This window comes from Periplaneta americana, chromosome 8 (genome assembly GCF_040183065.1).
Source record: "Periplaneta americana isolate PAMFEO1 chromosome 8, P.americana_PAMFEO1_priV1, whole genome shotgun sequence".
Lineage (NCBI taxonomy): Eukaryota > Metazoa > Arthropoda > Insecta > Blattodea > Blattidae > Periplaneta > Periplaneta americana.
In genome coordinates, this window is record NC_091124.1 from 147,964,545 (window position 1) to 147,987,542 (window position 22,998).

General features: G+C 34.1%; 1 protein-coding gene across 1 annotated transcript; it reads left to right on the plus strand.

The window, feature by feature from the left end:
• Positions 1-54: 54 nt before the first annotated feature.
• Positions 55-21,329, plus strand: Cog8 (conserved oligomeric Golgi complex subunit 8). The gene is made up of 9 exons (XM_069833788.1): positions 55-162; positions 1,934-2,005; positions 2,125-2,249; positions 4,609-4,884; positions 8,910-9,123; positions 9,834-9,997; positions 12,861-13,148; positions 15,514-15,858; positions 18,980-21,329. Exons 1-9 carry the CDS (start codon positions 75-77, stop codon positions 19,277-19,279), a joined length of 1,872 nt encoding a protein of 623 aa, XP_069689889.1. The 5' UTR covers positions 55-74; the 3' UTR covers positions 19,280-21,329.
• Positions 21,330-22,998: the final 1,669 nt, after the last annotated feature.

The window sequence follows — 22,998 nt, forward strand, 5'->3', positions numbered from 1 at the left end:
TGTACGTCTGCGGTGTCAACCAGCACACGACCAAGTACTAAGATGAACCGTACAGAGAGCGACACTGTCGCGCAATGCGTCAGCTGACGTCGCCGACGTGTTGGAAAATGGACGTCGAAACTGAGAACGTTATTAAAGTAATTTTTCCGGACGGAGTACCAGGTACGTAGGAAATATATTTTGTGTGTTAATTTGAATTACGAGTGAGTTTCATTCCTTAAATACAGCAGACGTTTATTTAACTCATGACATTAACCCTTAGCATGAAAACATTTAAATGAAGACGTGTGATAGTGTTTAATTTCGTAAATATCATAATTTTGCATGTAGTTGAATAATTATACATTTATTGCATTACATTAATTTCATCCGTAATACATTTTAATGTAATCTGACCTAATTAGAAATCGAAAGCGAGATACATTTTCACAGCACCTGTTCACATGTGTAGTTCAGTTTGTAAGGTTGTTGACAGTAAACATTGATATTTCAATGCGAAGATTATTAATAATAAACAGTTAAACTAGTGTTGAGGTAGTTCCTTTCGTACTCCTCTTATTCACTTATTCACCATGCATATACGAATCTGTGACAGGTTTGGTTAGTTTACACCTTTATTGTGCCTTGCATATACAATCAACTGCATCTCCCAAAAAAAAAAAAAATCCCTATAAATTCAACAATTTTCACTACTGAAATCCTCCGAACTACCTCAGCACTAGTTTCATCTTTAAAGTTTCATTGGATAAATCGCAATAAAGAGAACGCAATAGGGGAAGTTATCCCCACCCACATGAAATGTGCATTCAGCACAACACCCACCTATCACGTAGAATGCCTGGTGAGCTAAGTAGGGGAAAAACGGAAGGGGTGGTGGGCGGAGCTTCTACATTCTGATTATTGCGATTTTCCCTTTAAAAAAAATTGGGCATTGTTTATCCAGAATTTCATTAGGCTTTCGTGTATGCTTACATTTGTCTCGTAAATAGCATGCTCCACTAATAAAATTAATTATGTTTTTATTTGTTACGTAACCCATTTAAACCATATGTGTGATACGCCTATTTTTATTATACAGCATATTTTACGGTTCCGTAAGTCTATAATGAGTCGAACCAGAGCCTATATAGGAAAAAGCCGTCTGTTTACAATTATGCAATATGTTATAATGACAGGTGATTGGACATGAATGACAAAGAAGGAAAGAAACCAAAGATAAACTTCTTTGCCATATATGTCAATCTTATTCTTGCTCATTTGTACAATACGATTATGAGTACACATACAATAATGAGATTGGAAGTCACCTCAATCCTGTGAACTGCCATATACATCAACCAACTCATAAATCCATTCAGTATGTAGGCCTGTAGGTATTTCTCTTCAAGTGATGTTGTAGGTCAGTGTGACCTTAACATCATCGTTGAATCACTGGATAATTATTCAGAAAATATATAATTGTGGATAAAATAAGGGAACAAAAATTCGAATAAATTTTCCGTTTAATTTTGTAAAAAAAAAAAAAAAAAAAAAAAAGTCAAAACAAAAGTTCTGTTTTGAAATTTTTACCGAAAGTATTCATCTAGATACAGAGAAATTATGGAGAGATATGCCCTAAAGACTATTACAGTTTAAGATCACTGCTTGCAGCATTAACATGGGCCAGTTATCTCTGAAAGATTGTCAGCCAAATCTTGGCTATTTCTTGACATTTCAGCATCTAAATCTGCTTGGTGTCCTATATAGTATACAAACGTCGAAACACAGGACTTCAGTAGTTCTGAATGAATTAGCCTATATAGTAGGGAATTGTAGGTTAATTATCTTTATCCTTTTCTATGGTTTTAGATGATGAGTTATAATTTTAATGCAAGAGATAGAATTTCCGAACACTTGTTTATTAATTCATTCATTATGCTGTATTTTTCTGCAGACGCTTGGAAAGAAAACCCAGACTTTTCACTGTATCTCACAAAGTTGGGATCTTTTGGAGTTGAACAGTTAAGTAAGTAATTTATTATATGCAAATAAACAGTTTTTATATCTATTTTAAGAATTAATATTTGTCTTATAATACCAGTACCAATTATGAATTAATTAAGCAAAGTGATAATGACATTACAGGTAAGGAACCGGACAGATTAAATGAAGAGAAATCATCAGTACTTGAACAAACACAGGAACTTGCATGTACCAATTATAAAACATTCATACAGACTGCTGAGTGCTCGAGGGAAATTTTCAAACAGGTGAGACAACATATGAGTGTGCTACCGATTAAATAACTTACAGCACTATTCAGAATGCGAAGAATTCCATAAATTAAACGCAGTATTTGCAACGAGGAATTATTGATCTTTCGTTTTTATATACTTCGAATGATTTAACGGAATTTATGGACTATTTTCTGTCAATTGAATAACACAAATTTTAGCATGAAATTATCACCCTTACCACTCATCTTTCAAGTATTTACCAAAAACTAAGGTTCAGTCATGCTTTGGCTTGTACTAAGCTTAATTAGCTTCTTGCCAGAATTCAGAAGTGGATGTCTTATTTATCCATCTGATGTAGCTGATGTTTCGCCACTGGTTTTCAGTTTTGTGGATTTTCTTCAAAACCCAGAGCTTACACCAAATAAATGATAGGTAGTTTAATTGATTTCAAAGTTTCTTTCACACATTTTGCGGAGTGATGAGTGATCATTGCCTGCAAGTTACAGCTCGAATTCAAATAATGATGCAATGATTCAGCAGAAACGCAGTAATTAATTCCCCGATATTTAATAGACATCTTGGCACGTGAATTACTTGTGATAAAATTCTAGAATCACATAACGAACAACTAGAGCTGTTAAGGCCAAATTCAATAGGTAACAGTATTTAGTTCTGTCACTACATATAAAGTGAACACTACAATCCCTTAATCACCAGATGAATTTATTATCATAGATTTTTTATTGTGGGTTTTATTTAAATTTCGTTTTTTTTTTATTATTTTTTATTGACTTGTTTGTTGTATTCTTCTTTACATTTTCACTCATAACTATTTGTACTAATTGAGTTACTTATATTATATTCCAGTATTTTGATCTGTATTTTACTTTTTTCTCTTACAGTGTTATTTTCATATTATAGTGTCAATTTTGTTATGTTATTAATTTTTGTAATATGTTAGTATTTTCTTCCATCACTTTTTGTTAAATTTCACTGCTTGTGTACTTTGTGAGACCCTATGGCCTTAACTCCGTCAATATAAATAAATAAAAATCTGACACAAATTGATTTCATATTCTAAATGGTAGTTAAGTTTAAAATTGAAGAGTGTGAACCTGTAAATGCGTTAAGTCCATTTTTATGAAAAGACTAGACTAGTTTTTTTATTCACTGATCTATGAACCGAGTTAGTTTTCAAGTGACATGCACAATAACACAACCTTTTAGACAAGGATTGGCGTTGTTTTGAAAGAAAACAAGCACAAAGTATGATAGAAATATCAAACATAATCATATGTATGTAAATAAATAAATGTAGCCTGCTAGATCCCGTAAGGACAAGGGCCTCCTGATTGACAGGGCTTGGCTCAGACTTCACTTGTTAGGTGAGCTGGTCCTAAGGAGTGATATCAGCGAACTTGGCTGCACTACTTCGTTTCTGTGTACACAAACACTATATGCACTTGTAAGGTTCGCACCACACTACACACTGAGGATGGTGGCTTCTAGATTTCTCCATAGCTGTCTGTCTCTTGTACTGCTATTCCAATGTGCTCCTGCTCTCTTCTTGAAGAAATCGGCCCATCTAGTCGTCTGACGTCCAACTCTTCTTCTGCCAATCCTGGGATCCCACAATGTCAGTCTATGCGTCCATCGTCTGTAGTCCATCCTTACCACGTGCCCTCCCCATCTCCACTTCAGGCTTCCGGCGGTAGGGCCTATAAATTATAAAAATTGCCAAATGGACTGAGCGAGTTTTGGGATCACACTCTTCAATTATGTGTGGATTTTTTTTGTTTTTCATATGAATACTTTTATAAAAATTATTGCTGCAGATCACTAGAAGTAGGTAAATGGAATGTGTTGTATTTCATAGCGCTCTCAGATTTTTCTGCAAATGCTAAGGAAAAGTCAAATTCTTTAATTTCATTTATTCTGTATGATAATAATACGAATTTATAATTGCACATAAGGATAAAAGCAGGTTGAGTGGTGCAATTGGTTTAGCGCTGGCCTTCTGTGCCCGAGGTTGCGGGTTCGATCCTGACCCAGGTTGATGGCATTTAAGTGTGCCGACACACCAGTGACGCTGATATAACCTTGGCAGTTGCGAGCGTCTATAAATAAACCATAATTTAATTTAAAAGCAGGTTATCTCTTGAATAGGCTGTGAATTTCTAAGGAAGTTGTTTCTCTTGTTTTCGTAATCGTATAAGAGATACAATAATTGGGTTCTATTCTGACTACCTCCAGAAAATAGTTCTACTAATTTTATACGAAAGTTGAACTGTGCCCTTGGAGTTATAGTACCAAGTGCACTACCTCAGCTACTCTATAACAGCACATACTTGTATGCTCTCCTCTAAATTAAAATGTTTTTTTTTTTTTCCAGTTCAATAATACTGAACAGAGGTTGGACTCACTGCTGACAAAATTGCCCGAGTTTTCACAGCGATGTCAGGAATTCAGTAAGGCATCAAGTGATATAAACACTCACCGTCGTCTCAACTCTTTAACACTTACGAGAAATGCCCAGCTCCTTGAAATACTTGAGCTTCCTCAGCTTATGGACACCTGTATCAGGAACGGCAACTATGAAGAAGCTTTGGAACTTGCAGCTTACGTCAGGAGACTTGGCAAGAAGCATGGACAGATACCAATCATTGCTGTAAGGCCAATAGCAGTAATCAGTGTTGGTATAATAATAAATTATATAGTACAGATATTTATATTCACTATTGTTGTGTATAGTAATATTCTTCTTTCATACCTCTGCTCCGCAGCATACTCTAGCCTATAAATAGAGTGAGTAATCACTAGGTCCCGGATTTTTAGATTCTTATGAAAGCAATTTTAGCCTTTTAATATCGTAAATTAGTCTTTCGCAGGTTTTTAAACAGTTATTTGAACCTTTTATACAAATTGTATGACAAATTTATAATTGAGAAATAGCCTACATAGATAAAAGAATTAGGACGATTTGTATCATGACATAATTATGCTAATCTTTTATTGTCTGTTAAGACAATTTATGCTCGCACACTGGTATTTTCACAACACTTGCTTGAAGTAATTCACATTAACATAACTATTTCACCTTTACATTTTATGTTAATGAAAAGTGTATCATGCATTTCAATATGTGACACATTCACATAAAAACGGAGTTTACATTTCTTTACTGTTGCTGTACAGGTAGCCAGTTAGTTTTGGATGCGAAACTTTTTCAGTTATCTCGTAGCACATTTTTTAGACCAAGAAGGGCCTTTTTACAGCACAAGATGTCATTGGCGCGTATTTCATAGCTGCCATTGCTCGTGGTCCCTAAGGTATTCTACTGTCAACTCATTTCTTGAATAACTGCACTCACTGTTTTCATCTGTTCATACCCGGGATTCCTTTTCAGAATATATACAGTACTAATTTATTAGCACACGTGTCTACTGATCCAGGTATTTAGTTGATAGAATTCTGCACCGTCTCCATGACACCAGTAGCATTTTTCAGTGGTAGGGACACAGACTCCAGGCATTTAATTGCAGCTGGAAGATGCTGAAAGTGCACCCTTAGGAATGTCAGAGAGGCAACAAGAAGCAAAATCATGGCCGACACCCAAAAATGAAAGTTGCCTTTCTGTATCTTGTTGATAGAGGAAAGGTTAATGGCTTATCCTACTCCATTCTCTTTTAAGAGAATACTGCTTTCCATTCCTTTGTATTCTGTCAGCAGGACCAAAGAAATTTATGAACAGTTCTACAGCAAAGTAACATGTACAATCTGTGTAAAAATCGACTGATTTTTGCAAATAACAGGCACCTCTACATTGATGGCAGAAAAAAATATGGATTTACTTAACGAATTTTCAAAAGAATGTTTTAGGCTTTTTAGGTCTTAAAGTTCTGTTTAACCTTTTTTAGGTTCAATAAGATTCACACATTACAATCTTGTGAGCATAAAACACAAAAGTATGTTGAAATTTTCCCATTAATAAGCAAGGAAAAAAATAGGTTAAAACCTAAGAAACTGGGCCCTAGTAACAACAAAGAATTTTACATTCCTTGGCACAAAAAAAAAAAAAAAAAACCACGTACCATAACCTTTACAGGGGCAGCCGGGTAGCTCAGTTGGTAGAGCAGCTGGCTACGGACTGAAAGGTCCGGGGTTCGATCCCAGGTGGTAACAGGATTTTTTCTCGTTGCCAAACTTTCAGAACGGCCCAGGTTCACTCAGCCTCCTATAAAATTGAGTACCGGGTCTTTCCCAGGGGGTAAAAGGCGGTCAGAGCATGGTGCCGATCATACCAACTCACCGAGGTCATGGAAAGCATGGGGCTCTACCTCCATGTCCCCCCAAGTGCCTTCATGGCATGTTACGGGGATACCTTTATAACCTTTACAGGAACCACTATTTATTTCAGAAACTTGAAGTAGGAATCAACACATTCAATAAAAATTTAATTTATTTTTAAAGATTATCTCCTATGCCTTTCAGAAGGTTTATTCCAGAATCTTGAAGTAGGGATTAACACATTCAATAAAAATTTAGTTTATTTTTAAAGATCATCTCTTATGCCTTTCAGAAGAACGATAAATTAGCATCACGAACTTTTTCAGTAAATAGATAAGAAGAATTTTGGATTACAGTTATGAAAAGAATCTCGTTCCTGAACTTCATCATCATCATCATCATCATCATCATCATCACCGCACCACCACCACCACCACGACCATAATCAAATTCAAGACTCTTCTCCTTTCTTTAGTAAATATTTCCTTTGAAAATTTGTGTCATTTCTTCATTGTACATGACTTCTCCATTTTTTTTCCTCTTGTATTTAATGCAGGCATGTACATAGACACACCATTAATGATACTTTATTTCTGTAGAAGTAAGGTTATAAGTTAGCTAAAAGAATTCAAACATTCACTTACAAGGAGAGGACATGCTCTGTATATCACCGAATGAAATAAGATTGTGTGAGATGAAAGTACAAGAAGTACTGTTTAAAGTCATACCTGGTATGGGTGGCCAATGACCCCTCGTTTTGGAAATATTGGCTAGTGTTTGTGACATACTTCTGTTAGGTGCCTAATAGGGAAGCATGAGCTGGTGTAAAAGCGTACCACATATGGTTGGGTGCTGAGTTGTTATCCAAGCAATCTGAGTTCGAGTCTTAACTGGTCCTATATTTTTTTCTTTTAATAATGATTAATAGTGTAATCACAGTAATCTATTTACAGATATCATATTTCTCAATGTATTGAACGCTTCATCATATTTTAAACAAATTCCTAATTGTATTGTAAAGGATAAACAAGGAAATATTGCTCACGTAGGCAGGTCACTGGTGTCTGTTCTGTTTCTATTCTACTTTATTTTGTACGTGATTCATTATGATGAATGTCATAAAAAACACAAAACATACATATTTCCTGCACCATGCACAGCAAATGAAAGAAGATTGTCCACAGTCACACACATTTTTTCGCACTTCTGCTGCGAAACAGACATCTTTCACATTCACAAACACTTCTCGTTCGTTTATTAATTTTGATGCATACCACTCATATTTCAACATGGCTTTGAATATAGGAGCTGACAACTGAAAGTGAATTAAGGAGTGAATTTTGAGGGCATCCTCCCTTGAAGCAATTTGTCGTCCAGTTTGTAAAAGGAAAGAGCTATTTTGCAAATATTTGATAAAAATCTTCACCAGTCTAAAAAAAAATAAACATCACAGGACTGGCATAATCTAGTACATGGGTGAAATCACTTTAAGGTTGTGTGTTATTTCATTTTCTTCATTTGTAAATATTTCATTATACAAAGAAGGATTTACCTGCCCTTCCCACGAGTCCAGAATTAGAAGAAATGGCTACTCTTTCACATATGTCTTTTTTACTTTCTCCAGGTATTGCTTATGGAGTTGAAATGTCAGCTTTCCTGATGAAGACCGTGTTACATATATATTTCCGAATTTAGAAGTGAGTTCATCTACTTGACATTGCACTCTTGGGCCAAATTGTCCTTTTGGTTATAATAATAATAATAATAATAATAATAATAATAATAATAATAATAATAATAAAAATAATAATATCAAGTTTAAAAAAATGAGATGGCATTAGGATTCGAACTGGGGTTGTCAGGATAACAACTCAGCATCCAACCATATGAGCTACGCTGTTACACAGTCTAATGCTTCCCTATTAGGCACCTAACGGAAATATGTCACAAACAATAGCCAATATTTCCAAAACAAGGGGTCATTGGCCACCCATACCAGGTATGACTTTAAACAGTACGTCTTGTACTTTCATCTCACACAATCTCATTTAATTCGGTGATATACAGAGCATGTCCCTCCTTGTTAGACTCACGTTCTATTGGTGATATAGAATTTAAATATAATAAAATATTTTTTATTGCATATGACGGATTATTTTTGGTATTTTACATCTCTTAATAGCGGACATTTTTGGGTCATCATTCCTCTGATGACATGTCACAAAATTAACAGGAGTATACTTGCAAATCCAATCGGGTTTATGCTAAATAAAGTGACAACAGAGCTCGTATTCTTCGAATATCCCAGTTCTCCCTGCTAATACTATAGGCTTTGAGTAGCAACTGTAATTTAAAAAAAAATGTTAAAGAAATAATTATTCACTAAAGAACATTGTGTCTTTTCAGAGCATAGTGAAAGATGTAGAAGTGGCGTGGCTGTCTATGCTTCATCAGCTGCTTGCACAGCTTCGTACAGACCTCCAACTGCCAAGGTGTTTACAGGTTGTGGGCTACCTTCGCAGAATGGAATTGTTTTCTGAAGCTGAACTGAGATTGAAATTTCTCCAGGCCAGAGATACATGGCTGCAGAATTTCTTATCAGCCATACCCAAGGAAGATGGTATTTATTTATTGTATAAAAACAGTTTATAAATTAGGAATTTTAATATCTGCGTTTAAGTAACCATTCATGTTCATTATATATAATCTGAAAGTTCTACTTTTAGTATATTCAATTTTCTAATCAATCATTCATTACTCACGTCTGTTTATAAAAAAATCTCATCTCTCTGATAGACTGCCAAACTTCAAATCATGCCCGTCGCAATTGCAACTTATAGTAAAAATTTCTTTAATATCAGGCTTCTAATGCAAAAGTATGCTGATAACTAGAAATTATTATTTTATTTGATGTAAAGAATGTGAAAAAAAACCAGAATATGGGAAATAGGAGATTGTAATAAAGTATGCGAAATCCAGGTAATATGATAGGTTGGAAACTCTAACCTGGACTGCAGTCCTTCACGAAAGGAACACAGAAGTAGGTCAACATTTATTATTCTATCGCAGTATGTTAGCTCGCAAGTGATAATCCATTTTCATTCTATGAAGTGCCTGTAACATCTTGTTAGGAACATAAAGATATCTGAATAATTCAAGCCTAGCACAATAAGCCAAAAGACAAACTTAGTGTGATGTAGGCTCCCAGCTTTAAATGCCTCTCAAAGAAAGCTATCTAAAAAATCAATTATCCTCAAAAAGATGTATATAATTTATATTATTTCATTATGTATTTAAAGTGTGAAAACCTTTTTTTCTTCTTTTCTGCAGCAAATCATCACTTAAGTAAAACAATTGAACTATCACGAATACATCTGTTCAACATTGTGACACAGTATAGAGCAATATTCAGTGATGATGACCCCATTTTACCATTGCCAAAGGATCAGAATATTAATGAAAGTGCAATATTCTACAGTTGGATTACAGAAAAGGTAGGGTGAAAAAAAGTAAGTTTCTTTTTAGTGTAATCAGAAATTAATGAAGAATGTCAGAATACAGCTGAATGGAATCTTGCAATTTATTCTGTTTGTATATGAAACTAAGTTTTCATAACCAGGCCGCAATCTGCTCTGTTATATTTTACTTTATCTCTGAACAGAGGAAACATTTTCTGTTTATCCCATCATTTTCGGTTTTTTTAGTGCCTAATATTCATAATTTCAAACACATTTGAGGACATATTTTGTAAGAATGATGAACATCTTTATTTAGTATAGCTTCCTCAGGTCTGTATGTAAAACAGAAGTCCCTTGGTGTAAATTTACAGTATGTAAAAAACGTGTTCTATACAAAGAGTATTCTGGAAAAAGTTGCTGATGGCTATTCCTCGTTCAGGCTTCCTGTTTTGCATGGACATTTAAGACTGTAGCAATTTTTGACATTCAAATAGGAAAATTTAAGTCTGGTACTAGTGACGTTATGAAGACCTCTGCAAGGTCATTAAAATTAGCACTTCAACTTGATTAAAATTGTTAGGAATCATAGGTCGCTCAAAATGTCAACAGAATGAGGTATGGACATTGAGAATTAATTCTTTCTCCAAAATATATAATTAAATCTTTTCTTCCACCTGTTTTGTTTTACAAAAATAATGTAAAACATTTAAAAATTGAACTGAATTTGTATGTATATTGTTTATTTTTAATTAAGACATTTTTTCACATTTATTTATTTACAATCTTAAATTGATTGAAAAAAAAAATCATACTTCTGCCATACCGGTATCTGATGGTTGAGGGGGTTGGTGTCATCTTTCCTGGAGAATGTTTTCTTATACTGGTGATAAAAATTATTTTGAATTAAGAAGAAATAGTGGAATGATGACAGAGTCTTGGCAATAACACGGGAAAACTTGCCTCGAATACCACTATTGTCCATTCCAAATTCCACTTACACTCATCAGAATTTGAAATTTGGTCTCCATCATGGAAATTCAACACACTAGTCACACAGCTAATAATTCACCCTGAAGAAAGATAACACATTAAAAAGATGTTCGCATAATCACTAATGGCATGTCTATATCAAATTCCATAAGCAGTTCAAAAGTTAAAGTTCACATAGACAACATGGTGATTTTATCGTGTTATTTACCCCTCACTCTCTCCCCATATTATAACCTATGTAAAAAAATTAATTTTATGTATTTTGTTTCTTACATCTTGATAATTGGTCCACATCTGTGGAGTAACGGTTAGCGCATCTGATTGCGAAACCAGGTGGCCCGGGTTCGAATCCTGGTCGAGACAAGTTACTTGATTCAGGTTTTTTCCAGGGTTTTGCCTCAACACAATATGAGCAAATGCTGGGTAACTTTCGGTGCTGGACCCCAGACTCATTTCACTGGCTTTATCACCTTCATTTCATTCAGACTCTAAATAATCTAAGACGTTGATACAGCCTCATAAAATAACCCAATAAAAAATCTTGATAAATGTCCAGTTCATTTTTTTTTATTTGATTATTTAACGACGTTGTACCAACTTCTGGGTTATTTAGCGTCGATGGAATTGGTGATAGCGAAATGAGGCCGAGAATTCTCTGTAGATTACTTGACATTCGCCTTACAGTTGGAGAAAACCTCGGAAAAACCGATCCAGGTAATTAGCTCAAACGGGATTCGAACCACGCCCACACGCAACTCCGGATCAGTAGGCAAACATGCTACCAGCTGAGCTATACCAATGGCTCCCAATTCATATTAATCATAATTGTGTACATGAGAAGTATTAAAGTCAATATATTGAATAATGTCATCACTAAGTGCATGAGAGTAAAACACCAACTAATCACATCTGCAATAATGGCAATATGTCTTATCAGTTATCGAAAATGATTTGCACATTTTACATATGGGTAGTGTAGTGCACATTTAGATTTGAGATTAACGTTTTGTAAGGAGGAAGCCTCTTTATACATAAGCTGATTTAATTCTTTTACTCCGTTAGATATTTGACACTTGTTAACCCAGTTTCACATTCTAATGCCCTTATAAAAGTTTTTTTTATCCTTTTTCCAACAAAAATAAAAAATTTAATTTTACCCTCTGTAAAATCCATCTAACAGGTATGATCAAGTGATTTCATCAGTACAATACAGAATTAATAATTTGAATAACAAATGAATACCTAACATTCTAAATGCACTAAGTGCCAATTTTTCAAATTTCATTTTATTCAATCTAAGGGAGGAACATTCTTATGAGAATATCATACTAAATTGTCTTTTTTTTTTAAATTCGTCAACTTTTTGGATACAGTATCGAAATCATTTGGGTGATCTCCCGACTGTTCCTAATTACTTTTTGCTTATTGCTGAGAGGTAGTTCTAAATTGTCTTTGTCTTTGTCGTAGCTCAACTGTAAGTGACTCAGTCATGTGCCAAAAGATGGTGCTGTAGGTATCTCAACATACATTTCGCAGTGTGTTTTTCATCAAGTTGTTTTTGGCACTGAGCACATTTAGAATGTTAAGTCCTCAATTATATTAGCTATAATTCAATGATGATGAGATATTGTACGAGAAGTGCATATATGAAGGTTCTTAGTCTAGAACCTGCACATTTCGGATCCAATGGCAAACACAGTAATCGAAGATACCACTATTTAATTTAATTTGAGATGAATTTTGTAATATTATAAATTCCTTTCTTATTTAAAATTCTACATTTCATTTTTATCTGGCCATTATAGCTTCAGATTAATCTCTGTAACCATGCTTACTAACTTGAATAATATTATTTGTACAACACTACAAGTTTTATGTCATTCATACATTAAATTTGCTTACATTTCAGGTGTCTCAGTTCCTATCTACACTTGAGCAAGATCTAAATCGAGGAGTTGGAAGTTCTTTAGATTCTATCATCGGTCAATGCATGTACTTTGGTCTTTCATTCAGTCGAGTTAGTGCTGATTTTCGAGGTCTTCTAGCACCTATATTTATTAAAATTATATCGCGAAATTTTGAACATGCAGTGCGCAAGGCGAGTAAGAAATTTGAACAAGACATAGAAAACTTCACTTTACCAAAAGTACCTCAAACAAGTGTACTTAAGAATACTTCAGCACAGTCAACAAAGCAGGTGTGAATTCTGTAATAATTAATAAAGTTCAGCATTTGAATACCTGAACAGAAAAACGTTACGACTTTTTTTTCTTAATGCAATGCTTTAATGCAAATACGTTTCACATACTCTGTATTATACTGTAACAAACTCTGAGGTTGAAAATGGAAGTACAATCTTCAATATAGGCAGTAGAATCTAGGAGGTTCGAAAAATGTTAAAATGTTATGTAAGTTACCAAGTGTTTTTTTTTCTGTTCCTGTAAAATTTGAAATTTGGCTCTTGCAACGTTTTTCCACTTAGCTATTCATTTGTTCAACTCGAAGTTTTCTGAAGGGTTGTAAATAAGTTTCCAGAACAAATTTAAATTTCACACCTGTTCAGTGAGTTCCACTTTTATAACAAAGAGATGCAGAATAGGTCCATTAGGACTGAAATGCCCAGGATTAAGCCAACCCATCTGTAATCTGTTCCATTCAAATATTTCTCAGTTTTGAGTAGCAGTATGTGCTACTGTTCTCCAACCAGGAGATTAACCGTGAAAGGAATGTGCTTACTATTGTGTCATCTATTGGAGCAAAGTAGATAGATAATATTACCGTTATAACGTCAGTTTAAAAAACATGCACTCTCCTGCATATGTTATTTCCTGTATGGAGAGATTAAAAGACCAGAAGATTAACGTGATCTAATTTTGTGAGTAGGGTAGTATAAGTATGTGTGTATCAGTGTTATCGTTTGTACTTAGAGAGTTAGCCAATGGAGATGCGTGTACCCACGTGTGTGACCTTATGACATCAACATTCATTCACAGCATTACCCTGCTGCGTCTCATTCCCCTGAAACTTTCTCCTGGTTGGAGTACAGTATTCATTTTATCTACAAGCAGCACAAGATATATTCTGACTTGCATGTACAATATGCGATAATGATGTGAATGAATACGAGTCTAGTAAGTTAGTATTTTGTTGTACCGTGTTAACTTTACAATACTAAGTAGTCACAATAAGCTACAACAGTTTTCTTTTAATTGAATCTGTTACGACTTTCAAAAACTCGTCTATTCAATACATGTTTATGATATTTTTACTTTTTTAATTTGACAAATATGAAGAAAATAATTCTGCAAAAATATGATTTCAACATTTTCATAGAAATATACTTCTTAAGTATCCCTAATAGATACCGAGAAAGTGGTTATCAAAATATTTTCTTTGTTTCCTCAACTACTGGAAATATTATATACCGGTACAGGGGCATATCCATTATTTACTTTCAATTCATCAGAGAAGTGGATAATAATATATATTAAATTTTACTCCAAAATCAGCACAAAATAGCGATTTTCTCAAAATCAACTTCAGTGATTTCCTTCTTAATTTCTTATTGCATTAGGAATAGTACTACTTGAAACAGAATAGACTATGCCTTAAAGATCCAGTAAACCCTCATTTTAACATTCCCATTTTTTAAAGAATTATTTTAAATGTTCCAGCATAACTACCATTAAAACAATGTAATTGATTCCTGTTTTTATGGGATACATTTGAATGTATTTGCGAATACACATTTTAACGAAATTGTGAACCTATTTAAAAAATTTATGATGGATTTCCGTACAAGGTAATGGTCACACTAGCTCGACACTAGGAGCAGTGTATTGCAGTCGATAGTTTGCATTGATATCACAATCGAAAGTACCAGTAAGCTTCTTATAAATGTTATTGTGTTTGCATATGAAAATACAGTACCATACTTAAAAATATGTTAATTATGACTTTGCGAAAATATATTGTGTGATTGTTAAAATTTATTGTTAATGTTATGTTTGCTAATAGTAAATTTAATAGATATTAGGAATGTGTAAGTAAAATGTAGCTAAATGGTCTAAGGTAGGGGAAATCATGTGACAGTTATTTACTTAATGAGGCCTTTTTCTTTAAATTATTTTAAACAGTTGTATAAAGTTATGTAGAGTCCAATTCCGAACAGCAATAGGGAATAGCTAAGATTAACCAGCCACTATCTTTTGCAGAGGGGCTAGCAGAAATGGGTGAAGGTAACTGGGATGCAACATAACCAAGTGGACAGACAGTACATTCTTAATTGTTATTAGGATATGTTTAATTTGCCGGGTAGGGATTAGATCAGGAAGAAAAAACTCGAAGTGGAGGTGTTGAGACTTTGCAAAATAGAAATATTTATGAGAATGTGATTGTGGATAATTTAATAGTCCTTTACTTAAAATATTATTATTTTATTTACTACATAATAAGTATAATGAGAAAGTATATTCCATTTAATAATATTTTTTATGGAAAAATAATAAATGTAAGTTATATTTTCTTGTAACTTTAAGAACCATATCATATTATTATTACAGGAACATCCTCCGCAGTGTCTGTTGGAGTTCTATCCACTGGCAGACTACTGCAATGGAATCTTAACAGCATTCAATGAGCTCCGCCTTTGTGCTCCAATAGCAGTTGCAGACAATGCAACAAATCAATTAAAGGAATCGCTGAGTGGAGTTGCCCGTAGCACCTTAGCTTTTTATCGACAAGAACAGCAAGCACTGACACAAATTGAGAAGGATCACTTCACAAGATTTTGTGCGTATTTTGCAGAAGAACTTTTACCATATATACAGAAATGTCTTCACGCTATTTTCCCACCTACAGTCATTGCATCCCATCTTGGAGTCACAGTTCAACATTTGCAGAAAGAGGTAACATAATACAGTATATCACAATAGGGTGAAATTTCCAAATATTAACAGCTTCTGTTAGGAATTAACTCTTTCCCAGCAAAGACTTATGAAATATTTCTGCAGTTGGACACAAAGCAGGTATTTATATTGCCTACTCTGATATTATCAATTTCCAACCAGGAGAGCATTAATCATATATCAATGTACCGTATGATCAGAAAAGATTGAACTGACTTTCGCTGAGGAAATGAAAATATTTCAGGCAATATTTAAAGAGTATGGTGGTCGTAGTTTACACACAGGTCAGCTATGACACTGCATAAAGCCACAGACATGGATTAGAATCACGTCATGTAAGACTTAAATGCATGTTCATTATCAATGGAATGTCATGTTTTCTTAGATGAAGGCAAAATTGTACCAATCCCAATTCGCAAGACTTGTAGTATGCCCATTGGTAGGCTAAAACAAAATCAATGTGGACTTCAGATAAACTCTTGATTAATGTTGTGTTGCATAAATTATTATTGTTCTTGCATTTCAAATATTGTTGTAATCAAATGTACTGCAACACTGGGTGAATCCGATCAAAATTTTCAGTTTTCTAAGTGTTAACCATATAAGGTTACATCCTAGCAAAGCACCAATTTAATTTTATAATTTTCTATAATCCTATCTACCCAATGTAATATCCTATTATTTTCAACTACATTTTTTAAAGCTTTCATTGTTGATCGGTGTCACCTCAGTAGGAGAGGTGAATCAGATCACAAATTATTTTATCATTTAAAATCGGATACATACAACTGAATGTGTGAAAAAGATCATAATTGAAGTTTTAAAAACGTTTTTAAAGAATGTTTCATTATTTATGACAAAATATAATTATAAAAGATCATAAATGACTTAATATCATAAACTTCAATATTAAAGAATGTATATTTCCTACTGACTCAGAAAGTCACAATGTGGGCTCCATACCTGGAGAAAAGGTGGCGGGGGAGACCAAGACGTAGATGGAAAGACCTCTTCAGGGATCGAGCAGGGAGCTCTGGTCTGGAATAGCAAGATCTAGGGCTGAATGGAGAGATATGTACAATCGGTGACCAAGCATCATAAATATGCATAGAAGCAATTAGTGTGCTGGTGTAGTGATTCACAAAGTATCAACACTAAAGCAATGTACATAGGTGTATCAGTGTGCGTGTGCAGAAACTAGGAAGAAAATTTGTCAGTGAACCAAAACTTAACAGATTGTGGCAAAACAACTGCCATATTCTAAGACTTGCGCGGAATAGCTCACCACGTGAGTTATTAAATAGCTACCCCCTTTTTCCTTAATGGGACTTAACAGGCTATTCTTCTTATTTTCTTTCCTATGTCACAAGGTTTGTTGCACCACCTTTCGAACTATCTGCCCTTCTACTTCAGTTTGTAGGATATATTAAAAAAATGTATCACTCACTTTCACATTTTTTTTTTTTTTTTTTTTGAGAAAGTTCTTCTCATACAAATCCTCAATGGTTTTCTATCATTTTTACATTACATTTCTGACCTGCTAATAGTTACTTTCTTGCTAAACTTCCAGTTGTGGTTGATGATCTTATTTAGCTAATCAGTGTGGAGAATTCTGCTTTTAAATGTGGGGGATTCTATAAAGCAGAATTCATGAACCTTAATAGTTATCATAAAAAAGGACGATGGCGAACATTCGAATTTTGAAGTGGGTTAGAAATTATTCTTAATATTTCATGAAAACTCTTACTTGGATTAGAAAAATCTCTCATATATATCATACGTCTATGACACTGGTCTTCTAGTTTTATTTTCGTTTCATGGAAGACATACGAAATATTTTTGATAGTCTTAAAAATCTTATATCCTCAACCGGATCTACACCTAAAATACTTTGAACAGGACAGAGGATAATAACCATCAAATATGATTCATAATTATTAAATCATTCCAAATTTAGTTTGTTATTAATCAAACATTTCTAAGTAATTCACAAACAAAACCATTTAAATCAATACATAGGCTTTCAATTTAAAACTTCCCAGCCTAAATAACCATTTATTTCAATTTAATTTAATTTAAACAAAAAAAAAAAAAACTCAATTTATATATTGAAGGGGAAATTTAAAACTAGTGTTAATTGCACTCCCTCCCCCAGGTCATCCCTTTGAAAAAATTTCACATGGCTTCCCTCTATATAATGATATTTAAATTTGAAAGAGTATGGTATTCAATTGTTTATACTTCTCACTCGTTTGTTCTTACATCTTTTGTTTTCTATCGTTGCCTGGCAACCTGGATTGTTATATTGTTGATTAGAGCTGAAGAGAATAAAACTACAAAGACTATAGTTGATTGATTACAGGTTATTTCAGGTAGTAACACAAACTGATATTAAGAAATATTATGGTTTTGTATTATAAACCTGTTCTTTAAAAATTTAAAACAAGATAGAGGATAATAAGCCGAAGTTCGAATTTACGTTATTTATGTATGGTTTTGATAATATGGCAATGCTATGTAGATGAGTTCCAAAATAGGCTGTATTACCGTCTAGCCAACAATAGAGCACATTTTCAACATTTAATTTAGTTAATTAAATTTAGGAAATTACCCAGAATGAACTGTGTTTTCATTCTACAATCAACTGACAATAACGATAATCCAGGTTGCCAGGCGATTATAGAAAACAAAAGATGTGAAAATGAATGAGATATATAAACAATTGAATACTCTTTTAAATTTAAGTATCATAATATAGGGGTGTTATTTGAAATTTCAGTATCTAAATTGGTGTTTTTAATATTTTTATTAACTTACGTGAGCTTTTTGGTCCCTTCATTTCTTGCTTAGATAAGCGTCAAGTTTTAGTATTTAGTATACTTACAGCCAGTGGCCTTGCGAGCCGTAACAAGTAACTTGAAAGCTCCAAAGTATCTCGAGATTGATAGAAATAATGATAATTTGTATTAAATTAAATTTAATAGAAATAGTTATTTAGAGTAAAGTTATGAAATGAAAACCTGGTATATTACTTGTATTCAAAGTAAAAGTGTCAGTGCCACTGAATCTACTTGTAAAAAAGGACATGAGTATCACATTTATCTTATTTCTTGGCTTGCAGGGACTTACTTACTTTGATCAGGCAGCTATATTGGATCCCATCAGTCATCTACTTCCTGTGAAGGTAGAACCATTACCCATTCCAACAACCTACAGCTCAATTCACCTTCAACAAGATGCGAGCCAGGCAGGACAGCCTGATAGTGGAGCTGCCAAGCTTTCCAATAGTGATGAAGCAGAACTTCAGCCAAGCTCTGTGTCTTTAAGTTCTTCAACTTTGGAAGATATAAATCAACTCCAAGAATCTCTTGGAAATTTAGATTTTTCATCACGAGAAGAAATTAAAATAAATCATTTTTGAGTCTTGTAACACAGTTAACGAGGTGTAATATGTGTTTGTGCATATGAAAAGGGATCACTTGGCAGCTTCTAGTTTCAGATGTCATTCATTCATAGTGTTCTTCCCAAGGCTAGGTCTTTCACTGCAAACCCAGCATTCTATAGTCTTTCCTATTTTCTGCCTTTCTCTTAGTCTCTGCTATGATCCATCAATGTCTTAATATTATTTGATATCTTCTTCTGCCCCGAACTCTTCTCCTGTTCACCATTCCTTTCAGTGCATCCTTCAGTAGGCAGTTTCTCGTCAGCCAGTGACCCAGCCAATTCCTCTTCCTGATCAATTTCACCATTATTTCTTCACTTCTCTTTCAAAACACAGCTTCATTTCTTATTCTGTCTGTCCATTTCACATGCTCCATTCTTCTCTATATCCACATTTCAAGTGCTTCTAGTCGCTTCTCTTCACTTCGTCGTAATGTCCATGTTTCTGTCCCATACAATGCTACACTCCATACAAAGGACTTTACTAGTCTCTTGCTTAGTTCTTTTTCCAGAGGTTCGCAGAAGATGCTCCTTTTTCTATTAAAAGCTTCGAATGTAATCTTCATAAAACCAAGGGAGTATTCAAACTGGTGAATTTCTTTTTTATGCTTTTGTAATGATCACGTCCTAAGCAATTAACTGAATAAATATTAAAATCCTGTGTCAACTGGATCACACTCAAATCACTGTCTATATCTGAAACTAGAAAGCTGCCAAGTGACCCCTTTTCATATACACGCACACATATGTACTAGTAATTACAATGCTCAAAGAAACTGATGCATATTATTTTATTGCAAACTTATGAAAAATATGCAATTTTCTTTAGCACAAAATAAATTTGCAATATTACTTCATAAGTTTGCCATAAAATATGCAACAATTTCTTTCAGCACTGTATAATATATCTTCTTATTGTGTATACAGGATGTACCAGGAAGAATCTAAAATACTTCAGGATAATGTAGTTTGGGTTAACCTACATCAATTTAATCTGATATACCTATGTCCGAAGTCTAACAGTTGGGGAAAAATTAAGGGGAGATATACTGAAATGTCTTGCAGTTCCGTGTGCTATTGTATTGTATTGTATTGTATTTATTAACATTCCATGGTATTCATACATTGTTTTACAGCTAGAATATGGAACAAGTCAAAAAACTTAATACTATTATAAAGTCTTAATTTATAGTCACATCTAGATGAAATATATATACAGACGAGATTTACAATATAGTCTACTAGTACAACACATAGTTTCAGTATCAATTTCATGAAGTGTTATTGAATGTCATGAATTCACTTACAGAATAGAAGGCATGAGAAATTAGGTACTTCTATACTTGACGTGTTATGCCAGAGCTTTTGCACACGGCAGCATCTATGCACCGCAATGCCAATGCAACACATTCAATTGAATACATGTTCACTTTACATTTAATTCGTGTATTCGCACAGTAAATATGCAGATATGCTTTTTGTTTAAGGATTTTGTGATGGCAATGCATTGGCTGCTGTTGAGGAACACAGACAACATTTTCCCAGTCAAAGGGTTCCCATTTAGCTGTGTGTTTTCCCTGTGTTTACTGAATGTTATCTGAAATCTGGCAAGCTACCAAGTGTTTCATTGAGGTGGGAAAAAGAACCGGTACTGGTACCTGATCGAATTTACAATTCATGATATCCATAAGGTCAACCTTAGTAATTTGTCTTGTATAATTATTTTATTTTCTTACTGAGTTTCTACTTAATTATGAAATAAACATATTTGTTCAGTGACGTAGAAATATATGTATAATGCCTGTCTCCATTTAAAAGTTCGCTCATCAATAATTTCTCAACCATTACATTTCGGATATAGGTATATCTGGTTAAAGAGATTACATTATCCTGAAGTATTTTACATTCCTCCTGAGACACCCTGTAGAAGTATTGTAAATATTGATCATTTTATAAATTATATGTTGAATGTTTTATTCAAAATATTACTGTACTTCTAGTTAATTTGAAATAAACAAGTATTATTTTTATATTATTGTCATTGGTCTCAGGAAATTCTCCATGCAATCTGTATGTATTGCAGAGGGACAAAAAAAAGAAATACTAGAAAATAATAGGCATTGCATTTGGGCAGGAGCCACACATTTGTGTATCATAGCTAGTATTAATCATTCTGCAAATATTGTTACTGTTCAGTTGATTAGTTGAGGCTTAGGTTAACGTCTCATTCAGTTAATGGTTAACAGCTAACAGTACAAATCAGTAGATAGTAACATTTAATTTTTGTTAATTTCTAGCATTAATTAATGTTTGTTACTTTCTTTGAGGAGCTAATGTTTTGCAATGACACCTGAAACAGATGAGACTTCTTATCATCAAGAATAAGTGAGAGAATGTCACATAACTCGCGTATGCTTATTATCGAAATTGAGTTCACATGTTCAAAGTCAGTTGATGTTGATGAATTTTGTAACAGTTATAAAAATCTTTAACCTACCTTCCCTTAGAAGGGAACTAAATATGAGAGGCCTGTATCGTAGGTTTATAGCACATAAAAGAACAGTACATTTGTTGTGTCACGGCCCATGGAGGACCAAGTCCTACCAGCCAGTTGCTGGCCTCACATCCACATGCCGGAGTAAAAATGAATGATCATTCAACCAGTACAAGGGTAATGTGTGGTTAGCCCAATGATCCATGGGAGCAGGCTTTTGAAACCAGATTTCGCTACTTACTGTAAGTTCCTAAATTCATCACAATGCTGGGTTGATACTAGTGCTATACACTGGCCGAAATTTAATGAGAAATTTTTTTTTTCTTACTGGGTTATTTAGCGTCGATGGAATTTGTGACAGTGAGATGGTATTTGGCTAGATGAGGCCGAGGATTCGCCATAGATTATCTGACATTCTCCTTACAGTCGGGGAGAACTTCGAAAATAACCAGGTAATCAGTCCAAGTGGAATCAAACCCACACCCAAGCGCAACTCCAGATTGGCAGGCAAGCACCTCAGCCAACTGAGCTGTGCCGGTGGCTCATAAGGACCTGAACCATTACTTATTCCACATCAGTAGTATAAGACATGACACACTAAAGTACACATCTACAGCGTGGGACTCAGAAAAAATTATTCCAGAATAGAGAGAGCTTAAGGCATAATTGTCAACTTTCATTTCTGACATAGACTAGTGTGTTTGCAGGCCATAGAATTGCAGTTGTCTCTTATTCACAATACCAGTATTGTTAGTTAAGTTCTGAATATTTCTACAAGATTATTAAAATTTATAAGAGATGCGGAACTAGATTAATAATCTTAAGTATCCAGAATCGTAAAAAAAGCCAGCAGACTGAACATACATAGGATCTCACTCTTGCATGTCTTTTTTTTTTTTTATGTTTCATTTAACAATGTTCGCAACTGCCGAGGTTATATCAGCTTTGCTGGTGTGCCAGAATTTTGTCCCTCAGGAGTTCTTTCACATGCCAGTAAATCTACTGACATGATGCTATCACATTTAAGACACTTAAATGCCAATGACCTGGGCAGAGACCGAACCCACAATCTTGGGCACAGAAGGCTTTCATGTTGTTTATAGTTTTGAGTGCTACATTTGTTAATTTATACAATCTCTTGTTTTGCGATTGTTAGTTGTATAGTTAACATGAGAGAAACAGTAAGGTGTCAGGAACTAAATTCC